This window comes from Pseudorca crassidens, chromosome 2 (assembly GCF_039906515.1).
Source record: "Pseudorca crassidens isolate mPseCra1 chromosome 2, mPseCra1.hap1, whole genome shotgun sequence".
Lineage (NCBI taxonomy): Eukaryota > Metazoa > Chordata > Mammalia > Artiodactyla > Delphinidae > Pseudorca > Pseudorca crassidens.
Window position 1 is genome coordinate 41,888,763 of NC_090297.1, and position 17,061 is coordinate 41,905,823.

The following is a 17,061-nucleotide window of genomic DNA, read 5'->3' on the forward strand; positions in this document are numbered from 1 at the left end:
TGATGCTGATAAAACATCATTTTAAACTCTGTGAATTACTAACAGTATCTTCTTAACCCACTCGCATTTACTTACCGAATCATTAATTGATTCATTAACTCTACTTTCCACAAAAACTATTCTGAAACTTAACCATCCCTAAACCTCCATTCTCCCTCTCACTCCTCAGTCTTAAAATATATTTTTCCTACCTTTGCAGAGAAAACAGATGCCATCAAGAAGAAATTCCCTTACCCTTCTAACATCAAATCCACAAACTAACCTGCATATGCACTCTCTTTCTCTAAATAGAGAAGACATCGTTCTATCTACGCATCTACTCATTAGCCTTACATTATGGATTATCCCTTTCCCTTCCATTATCTTCAACATCTCCTTCTCTTCTGGATTCTTCTCAGAAACATTTAAACATGGTTGAATCTCTCCCTTCTTAAAGAATAAAAATGAAATTGTGGCTCTGTCCACTTAATAGCTGTCTCATTTGTAAAATAGGAAAATTAATTATATTTGTAAGGATTAGATCAAATAATGTGTATGAAAAGCTTAGCACAATGCCTAGTACTTAGTAAGATCCCAAACCTCAAACCCAGTACAGCCAAAGTTTAAACCATTAATGTTTCCCCAAGCCTGATTTTCCCATTTATTCCACATATTAGCTACCCAAGCTAGAAACCTCTGGCATTATCCTTGCCCTCTTTTTCTCTCTCAACTCCCACATCTAACTAGTCCTTTCAGTTTTACCTCCTAAATATCTTTTAGATAAGTCATCTACCTTTCCCATCCGGAGCTGCCACCCTAGTCCAAGCCACAGTCACCTCTTACACAGATTAATGCAATAGCCTAACTCCATACATACCCTTACCCCCCTGCATTTCATCCCATACCACCGCTAGAGTGAAATTAAAGACAAATGTCTTCATATCATTTTCTTCTATACTCCCCTTTGCTCTTCATATAAATGGTCAAAGTGGCGTACAAAGCCCTATATGATCTGAATCCTGTCTACCTTCCCATCTTCATCTTGTGCTATGCTATCTCCATCTCTCTATGCTAATAGCCAGAACAGCTTTTTGTTTTTTGTCTTACCTTGATCCTTCCTAGTTCATGAGGTAACATAAAAATTATTCCTTCTAAGAATATTCTTTCCTTCCCATCCCATCCCCAAATTCCATCTTTCTTCTAGCTAATTATATTTATCTTTCATATCTCAGATTATTTTTCAACTCAGAGCATGTTTTACTACCTCAGACTAGTTATAACATCTCACTACTATCAATAATTATGAAGCTCACATTTGTGTTTTTAATGGCTGTATCATCTGCTGAGTTCAAGATTTTATACATAGAAGATATACAAATATTTGACAAACTAATGAGTAGAGAAATAATTATGAAGAATTTGGATTTTTTTTTCTTTGATTTAAGTTATCATATATATATTGTCACTGTTTTTCCCCCCTCAGTAGGAAAAGTAGGGAGGGAGGAAACATAAGAAATGCTCCTATTAAATATCATTATTGTATAATTTTTCTCCACCACCAGAACTACAAGCTCAGTTCTAAAATATCTTTCTTCTCACCCTGAATTTAAAGAAAAATAATGTGTTGGGGGCCCGAATAGGAACAACAACAAAAATGACCAAACACTTGCCAAGTTAAGCATTGCTTATACAATTAAGAAGGAGAGAATATTTACATTTACTTCACACTGTTGCTTTGATCAGTGTTTATCAAATTATAGATTACATAATTGATTGAGTTGTGGTAAGTCTTTTAAAGAACACAATCAGAATAAGACTAAGAATAGAAAAGAATAGGATAGGATAGAATAGGATAGAAATTATCAGTATATTTCACTAAATAGGACCAAGTATTATTTCATAAAACTTTTGATTCTGGGACATATTTGTAATATGTGTATTTTGGAATGCAAATATTTCTCATTGTAGGTCTTGTCAAAAAAGTTTGAAAGTGACTAGCTTAGATCTCACCAGAGTTCAGACACTCTAATCACTGATCCAAAGACAAAAACCTATCCATTCTCCCAGTTGTCAGAGTCAAGGAAAGTAATGTGGGAAGGAAAACATGAGAACAGAGAAAATGTCCAAAGCAGGAAGAATGTCACTGTTTGGAAGCCAAAGTGAGCTTCTAGGCATCTATGAACAGAATGTGTGCAATAATACTTCACATATCTAAATGTTGTCACAACTTCTCAGAACCTAAGAAAAACAGCTAATTAGCAGTTTGGTCACTGACATTGTTTTCTTAACTCCAAATTCATCCTTCTATAGTCTATTCTGTAATGCAGGGGCTAGGATTCTGCAAAATTATATTTTTCCTTTGGCATATGGTTTCCTGATAGACCTTTGTCAAATAGAGGATACTAGGTAGAGATTAGTAGTTAGGAGGAGGGGAGGAAAGACTTCCTTCTTCCTGTTTGCATGCATTTCAATCAGCATCACCCTACAGCTTTCAGTCTCCTGCTTTTTTCAGCACTCTTATAACCAGCTTCTTGTCATTCCCTCTGAGATATCACTAATGGCTGGACAGTATACATTCCACAGAGGTCTGATCTTCAGCTTCAAAGAGCTCCTCTGAGTTTCAAAGTTCTATTAATCCCTTTGTTCCCTAGACCTTCAAGCAGTAACTTCCTGAAGCAGTTATTGTATCTAGGTTACTTCAGTTTTACTTTTTTGCTCTTTTAGTCTTCCACACCTGTGTAACCAATCCTACATTAAATTCCCTCTGTTAAAAATACCCTAGTGTGGTTTCATTTTCTTGATAATGGAGGTGCCCCAGGAAACAAAGGATTCAGGAACTGGCTTGATTATGGCCTTGACCTTCAATGCACTGCTGAACTCCTTGCCAATGGAAAATGGGATGCTAGTGATCCAAGCCATGCACTGGCATAATGATTAATTATCATTATTGAAACAAGTGCCAAAGGGAACCAAATGACTATCTAACCTGACCATTATGGTGGTAATAATGACAAGGACTATGAGCAGGCTGCTTCTGACTCTAAAGGAGAGCTTACAGAATAAAATGACACACTTGGGGTTTTTAAATTTCAGTTCAATTCACGATAAGAAAGTTACAGAGTTTCTGAAGTGGCACTTTAAAAAGAGCTTCTTATTTCTTATAACCACAGGTATGATCTTCCTAAGAATTGGACTCAAAATTTAATTTTGCAGCTTGCATATTTACAGTGAAAGTTGAACATACATACTAAGTCACTTTTGTGAAAGTTAAGGCACTGTTGTGGAAGGAGTGAGAACCTAAGATGTGAAATGGGGATACCTGAGCAGATTCAGGTGAATGTCGGAATCCTGAACCCCTGGAGTGTCTCTGAGCCTCTTCTGTAAGCAGAAACAGCTCCTCCTCCCATGACCGAGATTAGCTTCTTGCTTAAAAACTATGAATACTCTTACCTGAGACAGTTGCCTTGAAGGGGGATGTCTATTCTCAAAAGCTACCTCCACCATTCCTTATTACCTATAAAATCAGATGTAGGCATGTTCCAAGAAAATAAGTACAATGTCTTAACTGAGAAAAGACAGCTTATATCCAAAAGTAATTATAATATTTTGATAAATTATATCAGCAAAAACCTAGGGAACAGTTGTAGAAATGAATTTTAAGTGAGTTTGACCAAAAGAGTTTGAATAGGGCCAAATATAATATATTTGCTTAAGCAGTTGTAAGTACTTCTAATAGTTTCCTTGTCAACTGAATGAAACTTGAATCCCAAAGGAGTCTACATTTAATGAGGAGGAAATGCCCAAACTTTCCTGGCAAAATGTAGAAGAAATCCAGATGCTTAGAAAAATATGAATGCTAAAGTGGATTAACCATGTACAACCTGAATATATTATACACATCCTCCTACTACATAATCCATGAGGTCCCAGAGAACACTGCACTAAAGCACTGAAAAATACATTAGTGAGGGAATCTACATCCTCGAAAAACTCTGTAGTGGCTGTCTTCTGTGGGTTGGGAATAACATGGGGAGATGACATCACTGAAAAGGACTCCCTAATAGGCATGATGAGATCCCAGAGTGCATAGGTCAAATGGCAGAGTTTAACAAGAAAAAGGAGGGAGCAATGATGTTACGGACAGCATGGACAAAATGTGGCAATCAGAAGATTTCAACCTGCAGAGACCTTTAGTAGTGCTTTATTGAACATGGTACTTCTAAGAAACAAAATGAAAAGTCAGTTGACTAAAATATTACTTGATCTATAAACAACAGAAACCTAGATCTGGCAGCCTAGATCCTAACTTCCATAACTATAATGGAGGGTCACAGTCACTCCCAGTTGCCAAACACAAAGTCCTTGGTCCCCCAAAGACAATGCAACAGAGCCACATGTGTATTGTAAATTTTCCTCTAAGAATTCCCCTAAGAGACCTGTAGCCATTTACTAGGGGTTTGTGTACTGAAAAAAGGAAAATATCTAGATCTTTAGAGGATTACTAGATGCTAACTCTAATACTAATTCCTGGGGATACAAAAATGGAAGTTACGGTGGTAAATGAGGTTTTGGCCTAAATCCAATCATACAGTGTTCATTCAATCTATTCAACCTACCCTGTAGTTTTTTCCCAGATCCCGATAGATAGCTCATATTGACTTCCTAATTCATGGAATTAGGGTTATTATGTAGGAGGAGACAACAGGAAGCAACTAAACTTGCACAGACTTTTTTTTCCCTCTATTTTAATTTGCAAGCACCATGACAAGCGTTTTGCTTCCTCTCAGCAGGGTAAACAATATACCTTCACTATATTTTCCTGAAGATTATAACAACTCTCTTGCTCTTTGGCATAATAATCTAGCCTGGATAGATCTTGATAACCCAGGTATTCCACAAAACACTATAGTGATGACAATGTAGATTGGTCCTGAAGAGCAAAAGCAGCAAGTACTTGGATGCTTTGCTAAGATACATGCATGCTAGAGATTAGGAGATACACACCACGAAAATGCAGAGGCCTTCACCTTGGTGAAGTTTTGGGGTCCAGGGGTCAGAAGCATATTATGGTACATGGCTGGCTGCTGCACCTTGTACTTTTCATCAGTGCATAAGAGATATCTAAGCTAACTGAGAAAGAAAAAAATTTGGACTGGGAAAGGAAAAAATGGTTATGTATAATATGCTGGTACCAACCAAAAACAGACTGCTGAAACATTACAATCCCAATCAAAGATATCCCTGAAAGACAGTAGTGGAAGAAAAGCCTCCCAGTGGGGAGAACTTAAGGTTGTACCACAGGGTGACCAATTCATTTAGAAGGAGAAATAACCTGAGATACAAATCTACACTGAATCACGGGCAATAGTTAATGGGTTGCCCAGCTGATCAGAACTTGGAAAGAATAAAAAGAAAACTGGCTGACACAGAAGTCTGGGGAAGAGGACTGGAAATGGATCGTTTAGAATGAACACAAAATGTGAATATATGTCATGGGGTAACTGCTATCTACAAGCTATCCACTTAAAAAAAAAAAAAAGGCTCTCAATATGGATAAGATGACATTGTTCTGTTGATGTCAGTCAGCTTATTCCCTTACTACCCCAGGACTACTCAATGCATTAATGTACAATGTGGCCATGTCAATAGGGATAGAGGTTAGGCATAGGCACAACAGCATCAACTTACCCTCACCAAGTCTGAATCTGGCTAAGGAAACTACTGAGTGCCTAAACTGCAAACAACAGAGACCAATATGGAGCCCTCAATACGGCCCCATTCCTCAGGGGTCTGGTAATGGATCATTTCTATAATGGAGGGGGCAGTGATCTGTTCTTACCTAAAAAGACAATTTTCTGAATATGAAATTGACTCACCTGACAGCAATGCTTCTGCCAGCACCACCATTCATGTATTTAGGGAATGCCTTATTGGTCTATGGCTTCCCACACAACACTGGTTCTAACCAAGGAACTCATTTCACAGTAAGAGAAGTGCAGCACTGGTATCACTGGTGTATACCATTACCCAGAAGCAGCTAGCTTGACTGAATAGTGTAATGGTGAAGATAGTTATGCCACAGGTTGGGAGAGAATATCCTCAAAGCTTGGGACTCCACCTTAAAGGATGTGGTATATTCTTTACATCAATGACCAAAACACAGTGATATATCTCATATTGCCAGGAAAAAAAATGAGTATGGGAATTAAGTCGTGGTAAGGGTTCCCCTTATTATGCCTAATAACTTACCAACTTTTTGCTTCCTGCAACTTTGGGCTCTGATGGTTCAGAAATCACAGGATGTAATGTTTCCACAGTACTTCCACTGTATTAGAATTTGAGAATGCCACTTGGCCATTTTATACTCCTCATGCTACTGAATCAACTAGCAAAGGAGGAGGTACTAGCTGGTCTTGATTACCAAGGAAAAAAAACCAGGTTGTTGCTATGCAATGGACTATTTTCTAGGGTATGTCCAAAATTAAGAGTTAATGGGGGGCTTCCCTGGTGGCGCAGTGGTTGAGAATCCGCCTGCCGATGCAGGGGACACGGGTTCGTGCCCCGGTCCGGGAAGATCCCACATGCCGCGGAGCGGCTGGGCCCGTGAACCATGGTCGCTGAGCCTGAGCGTCCGGAGCCCGTGCTCCGCAACGGGAGAGGCCACAGCGGTGAGAGGCCCGCGTACCGCAAAAAAAAAAAAAAAAAAAAAAAAAAGAGTTAATGGGAAACTACAACCAATTTTTTAAAAAGGATAAGACCACTGAGGATTCTAACTCTTCAAGAATGAATGTTTGAGATGTCCCACGAAGTAGAGAACCTTGACTATCTGAGGCACTGGCAGAGGGAATATAGAATAAATAGTGGAAGAAACTGGTAAATATCAACCATGGCTTTATGATCAGTAACAGAAACAAGGACAGTAACAGCACACGTGTACGCACACAGACACAGACAAAATTCTATTCTTACAGTTTACACACTGATCCTATCAACGTTACCCTAGCAGTAACAACACCGTAACAATGACACCCACTTTGTTTCAGCATCAACCACTGAAGTTAGCTTCTATTTTCTTTCAATACTTCGAAACAAGCCTCTGCATCCTGTCAGAAATACCAGTATCAGCTGAGCAGGACTTCTTTCTCATGTGTCTGGGGCCAAGTTCCTAAGGCCCTTCCTCTGAGCTCCAAAGTTCTGCTAACTTCAACCTCTCCCAAGCTCTTTCCTTTTTTCCTCCAGTACCAGGAGTAACTTTGTGCCCTTTGATGGTCAATAGAGGCCTCTTCTGGGCAGGTCTGCCCTAGAGCAGGCTTCCTGGAGTGGGTACCATGGATCTGCCCCATACAGTCCCAGCTCTGCCCACCCTTCTCAGCTTTAAGTCTCCTCCTGCCCTAGGCTCCCTTCCTCATCGACCAGCAGAACCCACCCCCATGTGGGCCTGATGGTCCAGTTGTTTCCTGCAGTCATTATTGCTCTTTCAACCTACTATATATCTGTGTAACTCATTCCCTATATGAAATCCCCTCTTTTGTGAAAGAGGTGCCAGTGTGGTGCTTTTTTTCCCTTTACCAAACCCTAACTCTAGAAGATAGTTTAATATTTCTAATCAGAGCACACTCTTTGGTATGTTTCTCAGCCAGAAAGAGGATTTTTTTAAAGCTATCTCTTGAAATTTTTCTTATTAGCTATGATTACTCTATTTCGAGATCAACAAAAATAATGAATTTACATTAGTTTTTTTTACTAGCAATCAAAAAAAAAGAGAGAGAGAGAGAGAAGAGATTACCAGTTAATGAATGATCTTGTCAGTTGTGACTAATGTTCAGTGATATCCAAAGAGTGCAAAGGCATCCAAAACTGTTAACTCAAAAAAAACTTTTTAAGATTTTTCATCTATGAAGACTACCATCCTATAATTTGACCTTCTCACTATTCTTTTTAAGTTAATAATTTAAAAGAAAGAAAAAAAAGACACTGGGTGGTAAGGCAAACTCTATGGAGAAATCTATTTTAGATCTAAACTTCAATTAAAGGAGTGTTTTTATCCTTGCTCAACTTTCCTCTACAAACCACACAGATCCTTGGAAGACAGTGAACAAAAGCAAAGTAAACAGAAACCCTGCACTTGTTTATTTCAATTTTTAAAAGTCCATCCCATGGTAAAACCTCTAGGTGCAAAAAACATGTGTCTTAAAGATAAATTTGTCTCTAGAAAAAGATCAGATTTTTAAAACGGGTATCTGAAAAGACAATAAATAAAGACTAACTGGCCAAAATGGACATTTTCTAAATCAGAAAACCTCAGCACTTATATATTCTGAAAGCTATTATAATAATGCTCAAGATTTGAAAACAAACCTGTCTTCGCTAGGTTTCCTCAATGAATTAAACAATAGACAAATATACAGTATATCTGTCTGGATCACAAAATAAATGAGTTGACAAATACCACCCACTTAGTCAATGAGTAAAATTACACTATTAATTCATAAAATTTTTATAAAACATAGCATCTACTCTCTACTAATACAAGTAATTCATTAGTGCTCCTTTCTAACAACAGCTTTCTCCAAAAATAATTTTTTAAAAGGCTCTGGACAATATCCTGAATAAATAAAATATTACAACAAGATGTAGTAAATATACATGTACACACTTGATGTTTGTTTATGACTAAATGAATGGTTTAGATTATGACTGCATATTTTTACACTTTATAAATATGCTATATTAGCAATGTATTGTCTAGTGAAATAAGCCTTGGAAGATGAGACGGAAGACTGGCTTACTGACTCATCAACATCATGCTGTATCATCTGAGCCAAGTCACTTCATGCCTTGTTCTCTCTACCTGTAAAATGCCTTTACTTGCTTATTACAAATAATAACTGTTAAAACAAAGCTGTGGAAGAAAGATGTTATATACGTGTATTAAATTTCAACTTCTTTACCCAAAGGAAAAAATCTTAAAAGTTGTGACATGCCTGGGTTACTGACCTTTAAGAGGACAGAGTGACATAAAAGAAAGAGCATGGCTTTTAAAATGAGAAAATCCAGACTTCACCAACTACTATATTTGTGGCCCTCAGTGAATCTATAAATTCTCTAATCTTGAATTTCCTCACCTATGAAATATGAGCATTTATTTCTTAAGGGTTTTAATGGGCATTAATAAAGAAAACTATATCAAATACCTAGCACAGTGCCTTAAGTATTTAAAAAAGTTAGTTTCTTTGCCTTGAACTTATGGGCATGTTAAAAAAACAAATTCCCACTTTTGAATTCACATAAACATCTGATTTCAAGAAAAGCTATAAAGTGCAGAGATTAGGTTCTTCTCCCTCCAAAAATAATTCATATTAAAAAAAAACAACTCTTTTTGGTAGCTCTTTTCTCTGCTAAGGTATAAACTGACAAATTAAGAGTTAGTTGTTTTCACATACTATAATCAACTTACTACAAATATCAAACACACAAAACAAAGATCCTTTTAAACTGCCTACATATACCATTCCTAGCATTGTGTCTTCCACTTTCAGTGTTAAATCTATGAGAAAGTACAAAGAGCCCTCTTTCCTTTCCTCTGGTCAGTAGACATACAAGAGTAATTTTCAGTTCTGTCAAATCCACAGTGATTTCAAAACTAAAGAACAAAGTTAGTAAGGAAATAGTTGAAAACTATTACTTTCTTTTGTGGACATATGGTTCATTCCTTTAACAAGCAAACAAAACAAACAAAAACCCACTCTGATGAAAGTTAAACCCCAAATATCATAGTAACCTTATTAGAAATCAATTCCGTACTGAATCTCTAGCTATAAAATATATTAACCAGAAAGTTATCTTCTGTGACAGGAGAGATGGGATGTTTCCAGGGATGAGGGAATTTCTACAGTTCACCCATAGCAAATACTATTAATTGTAAGATATATCCAATTATGTACTCAGAACCTAGCAGCTGAATCCACAAGGGTTTAGCAAGCAAAAATTTTGGCACAAAAAGTGGAATAACATTTACTCAAGAATAAAACTGGAGCCATATTTAGCAGTCTAAAACCTTCTTAACCAAGGAAAAAAATAATCTTGAAGGAAGTTTCTGTAATCATCTGGTTTGCTTTCTAGACAAGGGCTTCAATAGAATTGAATGCTTCTGAACCAAAAAAAAAAAAAAAGAAACCCGAACAAACCAACGCAGAAAAATTATTTGGTACAGACTCTGGAAATCAGCCACATTTACTCTGGATGAAATTCTGGAAGTTTTCAAAAAAGAAAAAGTGGAGAATAGGCCTGTTTATCATTGCTTTCACCTAAAAACCATTAATCACTAAGGGTGGTATAGGTACCAAACAGAATTTTTCTTCCTTTCTAAATATACACAGTTTCCTACACAGTACAGCACATTTTGCAGTTCATGGTAAATTTTTTGATGTTTTTGCAACAGCACTTTTCGTCCTTTCCAAAACAACCTCATTCGTAGTCTGCTGTTTCTGTTTGCCTCATCTGCACTTAGCAGATCATGCTTCAGTGACTTAGAAATCCCAGCCACCAAAATTCAAGCCAAAGTTTGAACTGCGGGGGGGGGGGAGGGGGGGACGGCAGGGGGGCGCATATCAAGTAATTAAACCACACTTGTAAGGGAGAATGGTTTTTACCTCCTATGACTTTATAATGTGCTCTTTTAATCCAGAACCAGTCTCCAATTTTAAGAAAAGTTATGAATTTATTTTTAATTTAAGGAATTATTTTGTAACTACTATAGTTCTCTTGGCATCATCTTCCAATTTTACCTTCTGGCAATGACACAAAACCAGGAAGACTATTCCACATGTTAACACTGTATACTTCAGGTAAAACAGCTCAGTGCTCTGGGAAGTTTCATTATTAAGGACTTACTCAAATTGTTGCAAATTAACATAAATTTAATTTAGAAACAAAAGGGAGAAAAAAAAAGAATTTTTTAGTAAGGTTGGAGATAAAGCCTGTATAGTTAGATGATAACCATGCTCTGGAGTTACTGAGGCATGTCTCATTTTCTCACTACTAACAGTTTAAAGGATTCAGTTCCTTCCATCTTATGGATTAGAAGATGACCTTGAAAAGTTTCCTTAAAAATAAAATAAAATCACATTTAAAAGTGGTATCACCCAATCTGAAATAACATTATACAGTTAGACACTGGAGACTTTAGGAAATTAATATGAGTAATAAAAATGTCTGAAAGAAGAATAACTGTATTAATGAACTTATATATCAAATATCACCACAAAGTGCTCTATCAAAAAGTGAAACCAAAAAAATTAACAACTGTCTTTTTTGCTTTGCTAAATTCTCATTTTACTACTAAGTACCTTACAACATACCTTCTCAGAATGCCATTTTCCTGGGGTATTACACCATTGATAGCTGCCTGCAAACAAAAAACAGAGAAGACATTTAAAGAAACAGAAAAATGCTCAGGGGTGGAGTGGAGTGGGGTGGAAAACACTGTAAAGGAAAATAAGTATACTCTGAAAATTTAAACAAAATAATAAGTGTCTCCTTAGTGATAAAAAATATTCTCCATTAAATGTTTTTCTCCCTCTCTATAATAAAACTGTGTTTTAGATAATTTAAAAAATATACATTTGGCATCTAATATCCCCAAACCTTGAGTCATAAAAAGCTTAATTCCACAGTCCTCATTCAAGCAAAACACCCACAAAACCAATGTTTAAGGGTGTTAAAACAAGTAAAATCAGTACCTTAAAGTAATCTTTTAACATTATTTCCTTCCTCAGATTGAGAGGAGCAAGATATAAAATCACAAATGAAAAATGCCAATAAGAATTTTTAAATTAGCTCAGGAATTAAATTCATTGTGTTGTGTTAAAATCATTATTCTTAAAGAAAAGAATACTTAGAAGGAAAAAATGTATCAAAAGGTCTTTGATAAACACAGGACAATTACATCAGGTTACAAAAGGAGCAGGAGCATCCCTGGGGGAGTCTCCTTACATAAAACATTCCTGAAATTGGTCTCTAAGCTAACAAGTCACCAATTACCTAGAACATAGGTAAACACATTTGCCATGATTTGGACATTTTTGAAGGCTACTAAGCAAACAGGCTGTTACATCCTGGATTGTGGGTACGTCATTACAGGGTAATAGAGAAGATTCTCTGGAGGAAAAAAATGACTCTTCCAACTTTGCCTTTGCATCATAACAACTTCTTCCCTCCCCCTTCCCATCCACATCCACATCAAAATGGGAGGAGGGGGGAAGCTAACACTTGGATGTTTTATCAGCTGCGTGGAGATCAACTGCAAAAAGGAGTTTGTGTATTTTGTGAAACATTAGCTTAAATATATGCCAGAGGTAGGTCAAGTTTACAAAGTTATACTGTTGAATGGAAACAACGTAGAGTGTAAGACACTTGCTATGAATTTTGAAAGTTTTAACGCTCCACTGGCAAAAATCAAAGAAATCCACAGATTATTAAAGACAGTGGATACCATAGAACCCTGACAACTCTGGAGGCTCATAAATCCTTAGAGTCAAGGAAATGCTAAAATCAGTTTTCAAAGCCACAAATTCAATAGAAGCATCCCTGCCTGGTGCCAGGTCAATTATCCCTTTTCTGTTGACAGCAATGGTTCCACATACAAATATCTTCTTTGTTAAAAAATAGAAAATGGTCAGAGAATATTCTATGATGTTGGAAAAGAAACAAAACACCAGAGTTTGGAAAGATTTTGTTCAAATTTTCACTAGGGAATGCCAAGGTATAATGGAAAGAACACTAAGAATTTATAAAGTCCAAAATTTGAATCTAGATTCTCCCATTTATTACTTTGATGACCTTAGTATATATTCTATACTCATTGAACCTCCCTGAGCCTCAGTTTTCTCATCTGTATGAGTAAATACTACATTTTCAGCCAAAATGGCCCTGCCTTTTTGTTCCTTAAAGGCATCAAGTTTTTTGTTTATTTCTTAGGGCCTTTTAAGATACTATATCTGCATGGAATGCCCTTTTCCCTATCCTTTGTCTGGCTGAATCTCAGTCATCATAATTGATGTTTTTGTTAGATATACTTTTTCCAAAAATTCTTCTCTGATCAACACCCCCCCCCCAATAGGTTTACTCTCACAAAGAACCCTGTACTTTTTCTTCATAGCAATTGATAATTACTTATTTGGTGATTATTTGTTTTATGTCTGTCTTTCTCACTAGACTGTAGGCTCCATGATGGAAGAGATGATAACAATTTTGTTCACCACTTTAATTCCCGCTGCCTGGCACAATGCCAGCACATAAAAGGTACTCAATAATCATTTGCTAAATGAATGATGCTAGAGGAGTACAAAGAAAAGCAGCACAGTGAAGACTTGCTTAAGGCTCACAGAAAGCTTCCTGGATGAAATAATGTCTCAACTAAGACTGAAGGGTAAATGAAAAGTAGCAAGATGGGGAAGGGGGCAATACTATTCAGAAGGTACCATGACACACCTCCACTTTCTTTTTTAAATATTTATTTATTTATTTATTTTGGCTGTGCCATGTCTTAGTTGCGGCATGCAGACGCTTAGTTGTGGACTCCTTAGTTGCAGCACGTGCACTCTTAGTTGCGGCATGCATGCGGGATCTAGTTCCCCGACGAGGGCTCGAACCCGGGCCCCCTGCATTGGGAGCACATAGTCTTACCCACTGGACCACCAGGGAAGTCCCCACGCCTTCACTTTCAACCCTTTTCCTCTTCTAAGATCTTATATTATTTTAAATAATGTATTTGCTTTTGGATAGAATGTTAATCCCTGACCTCAACCTTATGTACATAATAAACTCTGTACATAAATAAGTAAAATGTAATTCAGAATGAAGATACAATAAAAGTATGATTTGCTAAAGAAATATAGGATAGGGAGAGTGCTTTTTGACTGTGAGGATTAAGGAAAGTTTCAGAAAAGGGACAGCATTTGATATGGACACTGAATAATAGGTAGATGTAGAAGCAAAGGAAAATTTCAGATGAATTCAACTTTGAACAATGTTAACTTTGAGGTAATAGTAGGATATCATTTGTTGACTTCACAAATATGTACTGCAGTTGACCCTTTTGACCCTTGAACTACACAGGTTTGAACCGCACACAGGTCCACTAATACTCGGTTTGTTGTTGTTGTTTTCAATAAATACATTCGACAGTACTACACAATCCACAGTTAGCTAAATCCGAGGATACAGAACCACTCGGAGACTTGAGCTTGAGCATCTGTGGATTTTGGTATCCCCAGGGACACCTGGAAGAGATCCCTCATGGATACCGAGGAATGACTGTAAGTGCCAACTATGTACCAGATATACTAATGGACATAACATAGCATGTCTTCTAGCACGGAAAAAAATCCATTCAACAATTAATTTTAGTATGAGAAGTTCAGGTAATATCCAAATGGAGACAAAAAAGTAATTTTAAAAATCAGAGCTAGATTAAGTAAAACACCTGCTTATTTGAAGCCCTAGGAATACTTTAATTCTCTCCCTCCTTTACTCTCTGGTGAAGAAAAGTGAGACAAAGAATCTTGGGGAATTCATATATGTAAAAAAAGAGAAGAGAAAGCTAAAAACAAAACAAAACAAAACAACAAAAATGGAAGGGTTAGATAGGAGGGGAAGGACCAGGAATATGTCACAGAGAGGCAGTGAAAGTACTATAAGGAGGGATCAGACAAAATAAAAAATGTGAAAATAGTCTAATATAATGAGGCCTAAGAAGAGACTGTTAGACATATTTGAAAACGGTTTTAGCAAAAACTATATCACAAAAGGCTAAGAAATACAAGGGAAATAAGAAAGTAAGTAAAACTGATTCTTGAAACAATATGAAAAGTATAAAGATAGGACCTGCAAGAAGAATGGCTACGATAAGTTTTTGTTTGCCTTTTTTTTAAAGAATAGTGATTGCTTGAGTTCAAAGAGAATTCATGGAAAGGGAAACAATAAAGACTCAAGAAATAAAGGGTAAAATTAAAAGTTTGGTTCAACACACTTACCAAAGGCCTATTCATTGCCAGGCACCATGCTAGACTTTGGGTATGCCTGGTACCTGATCTAGGGCTCAGGAGAGCACAGATAGAGGGGATACCTTTAGAAAAGAGATTAGATTTAGAAAAACCTAGATTATAGACTAGAAATGATACTGATCACATAAGAACCACATATCATTTGCTAAATGTAAATAATCCCATTGCTAATTTGTTTTTGTTTTCTTTTCTTTTTTGGCTAGGAAGATATTATATCTCTCATCCTATAAACAGGAATATAATAATAGGGAATGATTAAATATCTGGCCAAAGAACCAGAGAATAAACACAATATTTCTATTTCTGGGACCGACTCAAACACACTACTGTGGATCTTCAGCAGACTGCAACATATTTAAAAAACAGTATCTTGCCTTGACCTAGTTTATGGTAGTATGAAAATCCATTTTGGTATAACTATTATTGCTTTTATGCTAATTATGTCCATGACATTTTTAATCAGTTAATTTACCACAATTAGAATCCCAGCCTCTAAGTTCTCTTTAGCAAAACTTGACAACACCCTCTGAATCGTCATTTCTCAGAGTCCACTGGAAGACATGTGAGGTATGTTTAAAGTATAGTGGAAGTCAAGGTCAGAGGTGGCTGTAAGAAATATTCTTATCTTCAGCCTTAACAGAAGCAGAAAACCATGACACTCATGGTGGGCTTCAGACCTTTTGGGGGAAGGGAAATGGCAAACTGGTAGATTATAAAACTACAGCATCCTAAATAAATAAATAAATAAATAAATTTTGAAAACTACAGCATCTAATATAAATCATCCCCTACACATATAGAAAATCTTGGCTTTGGTCTTTTTATATTTTTAAACAAATGACCCCTGAAGAAAATGCCAATGAGATTTCTTGAGAGGGGAGGGAGATGAGACAGGGATGTACAGACAGCATCCAAAAATTTCAATGATAACTTCTCAGTAAAGGAGTTGTAGTAACAATAAAGGTAGCTAACATTATATAGTTTTTACTAGGTGCTATGATTCTCTAGGTGATTTATTCATATTAGATCATTTAACTCTCATATTACCCCCTCATTTTACAAATGAGGACACCAAGAAAACACAGTGGGAAATCCTGACAACACTGGGTAGGCAAAAGATGAAAGAAAAAAATGATGAATTTCAAAATTTGCTCTTTGAAAGACACCTCTAAGAAAATGAAAAGGTAAGTCACGGACTGGTAAAAGTATGTGCTATGTATAAATATCCAAGAAGGGATTTATATTCAGAATATAAAAAGAATTCTTATAACTCAATAAGATGACAAACAAGTCAGTAAGAAAATGGGCAAAAGATTTGAACAGAAACTTCTCAAAAAAAGATATATGAATAGCCAATAAGCATATAAAAAGCTGTTCACATTAAATAGTCATCATAGAAATGCAAATTAAAACCATGATAAGAGACCACCACATACCTATTAAAATGGCTAAAATTAAATAGGATGATACAAGTTTTGGCAATAACATTGAACAGGAAGTTTCATATATTGTACAATCACTTTCAAAACTGTTTTATATATAAAGGTAAACATATAACCTAGCAATATTACTTTTAAGTATTTATCTAAAAGAAATAAAAACATATTTCCCAAAGACTCGTATACTAATATTCATGGCAGCTTTAATCACAATACCCAATAGCTAGAAGCAGCCCAAATGCCCAACAACAGGTAAATGTTGTTTTGGGTGTACCACACTGTCTGCGTGCACTGGAACTCTACTCAGCAATAAAAAGGAACATACTACAGATACATTCAACTACATGGGTACATCTCAAAAACATTATGCTAAATGAATGAAGTCAGACACGAGAAAATTCTATATGATTTCGGGTATGTGAAACTCTAGGAAAGACCATTTTAATCTCTAGTTAAAGAAGGCAGATAGAGGATTCCTTAGGATTAATGGGGAATGATATGGAAGGGACAATAGGGAAATTTAGGGATAATGACTGTGGTGGTGGTAGTAATGTAGGTACTTACATCTGTCGAAACTC

The 17,061-nt window shown here is 36.4% G+C and overlaps 1 protein-coding gene across 1 annotated transcript in view; it reads right to left on the reverse strand.

The window, feature by feature from the left end:
- The window catches only part of FAF1 (Fas associated factor 1), a 493,406-nt gene that overhangs the window by 308,025 nt on the left and 168,320 nt on the right, over positions 1-17,061 (reverse strand). The window contains exon 3 of the mRNA XM_067726079.1: positions 11,340-11,386. Within this exon, the coding sequence (XP_067582180.1) occupies positions 11,340-11,386 (47 nt within the window). The remainder of the gene's footprint in view (positions 1-11,339; positions 11,387-17,061) is intronic.